Source organism: Pantherophis guttatus, chromosome 4 (genome assembly GCF_059756535.1).
Source record: "Pantherophis guttatus breed Tessera chromosome 4, ASM5975653v1, whole genome shotgun sequence".
Taxonomy (NCBI): Eukaryota; Metazoa; Chordata; class Lepidosauria; order Squamata; family Colubridae; genus Pantherophis; species Pantherophis guttatus.
Window position 1 is genome coordinate 10,545,685 of NC_142066.1, and position 7,009 is coordinate 10,552,693.

General features: G+C 38.5%; 1 protein-coding gene across 1 annotated transcript; it reads left to right on the top strand.

The window, feature by feature from the left end:
* The first annotated feature begins 333 nt into the window (after positions 1-333).
* LOC132711304 (vomeronasal type-2 receptor 26-like) lies at positions 334-6,382 on the top strand. The gene is made up of 4 exons (XM_060689930.2): positions 334-586; positions 2,638-2,865; positions 4,357-4,483; positions 4,891-6,382. The coding sequence occupies exons 1-4, from the start codon at positions 392-394 to the stop codon at positions 5,790-5,792; spliced, it is 1,452 nt and encodes a 483-aa protein (XP_060545913.2). The 5' UTR covers positions 334-391; the 3' UTR covers positions 5,793-6,382.
* Positions 6,383-7,009: the final 627 nt, after the last annotated feature.

A 7,009-nucleotide genomic window follows, 5' to 3' on the forward strand; every position in this document is an offset into this window, starting at 1 on the left:
AGATTTTATTCTATGATCTGTTCTAAAGAGGAACATCACTTTCTCAGTTAGGAAAACGTCTTCCAGTCAACCTCTCCAAAATCCTTGCCTAGAGTTCTAGAACAGGTCTTGCTAATCAGTGATTGTGGAGATGGTCAGAATAATGTGCAATGCCAAAAGTCTCTTTCATTGAAATTCAAAATTAATCTCTACGGAATAAATTGATGAAATTATCTTTGAAGTTTAGAACTAGATTTAGACATTTTTTTGGGTGATATGATTTTCTCTACTTCTGCATTTTCATTTCAGCATGATACCAAAATATGCCCAGCATCCTCTTTCTATGTACTTTGCTGTTGACGAGGTCAACAAGAATGCCAAGCTGTTCCCCAACATCACAATAACAGTGGAGATGTATGAAAACAATTTCAATGCCTGGAGGGCCAGTAAGCATGTTTTATATATTCTGTTTCTCAATCAAGGGAGTCCTATCAACTTCAACTGTGTCAGAAGAAGGAATCTGAACTTCTTGCCTATCCTTGGTGACCTCACCTCCCTCAATTCCATCCAGATGGCCCACATGTTGAACATCTACAAGTTTCCACAGGTGTGACCATTTTCCATAGCTCATCTTGTTAAAAGAAAAACTCATTTTTTTTAATAAACCTTAGTGTTGGGAGGAAAATGCTCCCCGTTAGGATTCTTCCCGCCAGGATGCACTTTGAAGAAATAATTGAATAATGAAGCAGAGCTGCAGGAAAGAAGCTTTTAATGACAAGGAACTAAGATGAGTGACATGCAGCAAGGCTTCTTGGCTAGCTAGAGTTTGGGTCAAAAATTGGTTTTTGGTTCCATTTAAGTTGTGCTTGGTGATGTTTAAACCTGTGTTTATTGATGGGACAATTTTCCCTATTTGTTTGGAAGGAAGGAGGTTAATCTCTGTTCCTGAAAGGAAGCAGGGTTGAGAAATCTAATTCCTGTGTCTATTTCTTCTGGTAATTGGTCTAACAAGCAATAGCTACTGTGTTTGCTCTTTTGCTACATACTAACGCTAATTGAATTTTTTGTAGCTAGGCTTATCTCAAGTGTTTATACTTGAGCTTGCCTGGGGTGTGAGCTCTGACAATGAGCTAGACAGGGCTTTTCTTTCCTTGTGTAAATGGTTGTGATTTAATTATTTGAATTGTGTTTGGATTATTTGCTGCCTCACGGTTTCTTCTTCTATCTGGGGAGGGCAGTCTTCCTTCACTAGCTTCTTTCAATTTTAACCAGGCTATCATTTCCCAGTTCTGAGTTCCCAGAATCTACTATCATGAAGCTTATGATCTCCTTACATGATGGCAACTTTTGGGACATTACAATAAAGTCATAATGTCACAGTAAAATCCATTATTCTATGGAGAATGGAAAAGCTCTGTGCTCTTCATGGATCACAAAACCACCCTCAATTTAATTTTCTATGCATCATTTTTCCCAACAGCTCAATTATGGTTCCTTTGACCCAGTCCTGAGTGACAAAAGGCAGTTCCCTTCCTTCTTTAGCATGGTTCCCAATGAAAATTTGCAATACGAAGGGATTGTTCATTTACTAAAACATTTTGGATGGAACTGGATTGGCCTCTTGGTCTCAGAGGATGAGAGGGGGAAAGTTTTTTTTCAACATCTCCAACCAAGGCTCTTCCAGAGTGATATTTGCATTGCTTGGATAGCATTGATCCCCATTTTAAGAGATGCACTCTTAAATAAAGATGTCTTTCAAGAACGCAGAGACAAAATATTAGACATTATCTTACAGAAGAATGTCACTGTATTCCTTGCTTCTGGGACTGTCCAATCTATGGAGATTTTACAATGGGCGCTTTATTCTCGTGAAGTTTACCAAAGGAACCCAATAGATCACAGAGTATGGATCATGACCTACCAGTGGGATTTCAGTGTAATTTTATCATTAAAAGGGAGCCTCCTAGTTCAGACTTTCAACGGCTCCCTATACTTCTCACTCCATACAAGGACTGTCCCAGGATTTCAGGAGTTTCTTGAGAGAATAAAACCTTTTCTGCATCCCTTTCATCATCTTAGTTGGTTCTGGGAGTCTGTGTTTCTTTGTTCACTGCCTCCATATGAGAAAGGAGTTAAACGCTGCACTGGGAGGGAAAAACTCAAGAAAGTCTCTGGCTCTGTGTTTGAAATGACCATGTCTGGAGAGAGCTACAATACCTACAATGGGGTTTATCTTGCAGCACATATCATGCAAGCAATGCATTCAAAAAGAGCAAAGCCAGCTCCTCTGAGAAATCAGGATGGATCAAATCTTAGGCATTTTCAGCCATGGGAGGTGTGTCATTGCTTTTCTCAGATACATGTATGGAAGCCCTGAAGGGGATGGGAAGGAAATCAGCAATACCATGAATGCCATGAATCTTAATTTTATCTGTTAATATATTCCAGTAGAATCAATAAATATTCGGAAATTGTTGGAACTGATATTACTGTAATTTAAAATTGGCTGTGGTGCATGGGTTGAAGAGATTTCTAAATCAAACCAGAAAGCAATTCTGATGAGATTCACTAAAGAAACTGTGTTGGGATTCTGAACAAAGCCAAACTTTGGGGAAGATTTGGATAACTGATCTGACTTCTCCACTCTCTCAAATACAGCTTCACTACTTTCTGAAAAACACCCGTTTTAATAACAGTGTGGGAGAAGAATTTTTTTTTGATGAGAAAGGGGAGTTTGACCTGGGATACGACATCTTCAACTTTGTCTCCTTCCACAATCAATCCTTCCAGAGAGTCCATATCGGAAAGATGGTCTCCAAACCTCTTGATGGGAAGAAGTTCACCATTAATGAAAGTGCCATTGTATGGAATCACAAGTTTCAGCAGGTGGGATATTTGGCATACTCAAACTTGGTAGACTATTATTTGGAGGTGAAGATATTCTTCTCCAATGACCTGAAATTCCAGAAGTGAAGGATGGTGATGGTATTCTGGAATCTTGTGGTTAAGCTAGCTTTTTGGGATGGTCTTTATGAAGACCTCTACATACCGAGAAGAGCAACAAAAATGATTAGGGAAAGAAGGCTAAAACATATGAAGAATGGTTGCAGGAACTGGATATGTCTTAGTAAAAAGAAGGATGAAGGGTGATATGGTAGCAGTGTTCCAAAATCTAAGAAGCCTTGACAAAGAAGAGAGGGTCAACCTGTTCTCCAAAGTAACTGAAGGCAGAACAAGAAGCTATGGATGTAAACTAAGGATGGAGAGAGGCAGCCTACACTAAGAAGAAATTTCCTGACAATTAGAACAATTAATCTTTGTAACAACTTGCCTCCAGAAGTTGTGAGTGCTCCAACACTGGAGGTTTTAAGCAAATATGGCACAGCCATTTCTCTAAAATGGGATAAGTTTTCCTGCTTGAGCACGGGGTTGGAGTAGAAGACCTCCAAGGTCCCTTCCAACTCCGTTATGGAACTGAGTTGCATTTTGAAATTAATATGAAATAAGAATATTTATGCATGTGTCCTTTTGTTTGATTTAGTTTGCTCGACAGGCTACTAATTTCTTAAAAGACAATAGATATGCATTTTTTGTAATGAACAGAAATTTGCATTTTCCCAATTTAATATTTAATATTGGGTATTGCTGTTACGAATGGAGTAAAAAGAGGATACTTTCTGAAAGGACAAAAAGGTTTATTATAGATGGCTGCACTCCTATGGAGCCCCTTTTAGAGAAATCTCTACATACAAATGATACTTGATGGAATTTAGTCAGGACTCCCAGAAAGGAGGTGTTTTTTCCAGAAGACAAAGTCGCAGTTGAATATGGAAGCTTTGATTGATATCTATAGTGATGCTAAACAAGTCCTTTATTTTGTTAAGATTTCTATCTACAGGTGAGGACTGCTCAGAAGTAAGTCCATATGTCTTTATTGATTTTGGGTCCTGGCAGATAAAAAGGAACACCAAGGGTATTTTAATCCTACAAAATGAAAATGGATGACATTTCCTACAGAATGAAATCCTTTGTTTTGTTCTAGATTGCAGGTTTAAAACCTCTCTGATCTGATCTGATTTCTAGTAGGATTGAAACATTTTAGATATCCTCCACCAGAGACTCCCATGCACTCAACTATCTCCTTTTCTTGTTCTACAAGAACAAATGAGAATTGACGTGTTTGCAGAAAACTCAGCATGCATCCTAGGAATAGAATGATTTAATATAAATATGGACACTCTCCGAAAGCATCTTGGGACATGTTGACATCAGAAGATTATGCATGTCCCTGAAAGTACCCAGTTCTCCTAATAAAAAGGAGGACTTGCACAACATCTTGATGAATCTCATTCCTAAACCTTTCCATTTTTCTTTCAGGTACCTCCCCATGCCAGATGTGTAGAGAGCTGCCGTCAGGGTTACAGCAGAGTTGTTCAGGAGGGAAAACATATTTGTTGCTACAATTGTAGACAATGTTCTGAAGGAAGAATTTCAATTGAAACAGGTAAGTAAAAAAAAGTGACAGCTAAGAGTTGAGAGCTTCCAAACTCATCTTTTCTTCATTCGTTCCATCTCTGATATGCTATTTAGAGGAATGGAATTGGGGTAACCTTTGGTAGATTTCTTTTTCAAAGATGGGTCTAATTTAAACACTTTTCTAAATCCATTCTATTCTGATTTCTTTTCTTAGTTGAGAGTTGCAATTCTCTTCAGAGTCCTTCACCACTAATAGTGCAGTTCAAAGGAATATATATGAATAAATAACAGACCAGAATCCGTACACTTTTTAAGAAAGCATTATTATATGTCAAGGGGTTTGTGAATGGCATCCCCAGCAATGATCTCTCTCGATTAGCTCTATAGATTGTCCTACATAGTTGGAAGTGACTTGTTCTTCTTCATGTATTTCAGATGCTAACCAATGTGAGAGATGCCCAGCGGATCAGTATTCGAATGAAGAAAAGATCCAATGCCTTCCCAAACGTTTCAGCTATTTATCCTATGGTGAACCCTTGGGAATCGTTTTGATTTCCTTGATCCTTTTCTTTTCATTAGTTGTCATTTTGGTGGCACTGGCCTTCATTCTGCACTGGGACACCCCCATTGTCAAAGCCAACAACAGGAACATCACATGCATCCTTCTTTCCTCTCTCCTGCTTTGTTTTCTGTGCTCTCTGCTCTTCATAGGTTGGCCTGGGAAGGTGACTTGCTTTCTCAGGCAAATTATGTTCGGCATCATTTTCTCTCTCTCGGTTTCTTGTGTCTTGGCCAAGACCATCACGGTTGTTTTGGCCTTCCTGGCCACTAAGCCAGGAAACCAGATGAGGAAATGGCTAGGAAACAGACTGGCAGGATCCATCATTGTCTTCTGCTCATGTATTCAAGCTATTATCTGCATGATATGGTTGATCATGTCTCCTCCCTTCCCTGAGTGGGACATGCATTCACAGGTTCAAGAGATCATTGTTCAATGTAATGAAGGCTCAGATGCCATGTTTTACATTGTCCTGGGCTACTTGGGGCTCCTGGCCACCATCAGTTTCACTGTGGCTTTCTTTGCCAGAAAACTGCCTGATACTTTTAATGAAGCCAAGCTGATCACCTTCAGCATGCTTGTGTTCTGTAGCATTTGGGTGTCCTTCATCCCAGCCTATCTGAGCACCAAGGGGAAATACATGGTGGCTGTGGAGATCTTCTCCATCTTGGGCTCTACTGCAGGTCTCCTGGGTTGCATCTTCCTGCCCAAATGCTACATCATTCTCCTGAACCCACATCTGAACACCAAACAGCATCTAACCAGGAGGACAGATTAACAATGAATAATTCTGTAATTCAGCCTTTACCTGGTTACCAAAAACATTCATGGGAAAAGTCCAAATATTCAAGCTCGCAAACTTCATCATGCAATTCAATGCTATTTCTTTTCTTTATATATGTAACATATATAATCAATTTCTAAGGCTTTATCCGAGCTGTAGAACAGTTAAATAGTGAAATCCTATACTGTAATTTTTTGGCATTTTTCTGGTGATCGTGAGTAATCTTAGGGGTGATCTGAAATATTGAAGAAAGCCAGGAATATGTAATTGAAGCTGTCCCTTTAAGGAAGTGTGCCTGTTCCATTACAGGCTTGCCTTATGAAACACTCTGCCCCTAATCTTTGGCAGACTTCTTCCATCCTAGCCTTCCATGCAGCTTTGAAGACCTGGCTTTTCCACCAAGTGCTGGGTCAGATTAGCTGGCTGGGTATTTGTAGTTTTTAATATTTTGATTTATTTTTTTTTATAGTTTAAGTATTATTTTATAGGTTGTTTTAACTTTTGATTGGGAACCACCATCTAGAGTTGGTTAGAAGATAGTTAGCTGTATAAATGTTTGAAAATAAATAAACAAATAAACAAATAAATAGTACCATGATTGCATTGGAATTTTTTGATACTATGGAGAGAATAAGGGTATTTTGGGAAATGCATGGTTGCTGTTAACATGAGAGAACCTCTTTGGTTTCCAAGATGTCAAGTAGCATACATACATACATACATACATACATACATACATACATACATATATATATTGTCAGAGTTTGTTGCAAAAATCAAATCCAGAACGCACACACAGATAACTGATTCTGCAGGATTCATTAACTTTTATATATATACATAATAACACATGATTAAATGTACAATACCAACAGCAGATTCTTCCAACGTGGTAGCAGTTACAAACAAATCACAAGCAGAGTACAACAGACAGACTAGTTTCAGTTTTAATTCTCAACATAGCACACAGAGCTAACTCCAAACTGTGCAGACTCCAAACGGTTTCAGCTCCCATTGGCTGATTTAGTTGCTATTTATTTATTTATTCATTTAATTTATTTATTCATTTGATTTATTTATTTATTTATTTGATTTATATGCCACCCTTCTCTGGAGATTCATGGTGGCTTACAATGCATTAAGCAATAGCCTTCATTCTTTTGTATATACCTGCTTAGTAGGGTTTTTTGCCCCCCCCGTAAGTGGTGTTC

Excerpts from the sequence above, each read along its gene's own strand:
- LOC132711304 (XM_060689930.2), top strand. The coding sequence starts at position 392 with ATGTATGAAAACAATTTCAATGCCTGGAGGGCCAGTAAGCATGTTTTA. Across the intron at positions 2,866-4,356 it reads GGAATCACAAGTTTCAGCAG|GTACCTCCCCATGCCAGATG; the intron begins GTGGGATATTTG and ends TTTTTCTTTCAG. Across the intron at positions 4,484-4,890 it reads AAGAATTTCAATTGAAACAG|ATGCTAACCAATGTGAGAGA; the intron begins GTAAGTAAAAAA and ends CATGTATTTCAG.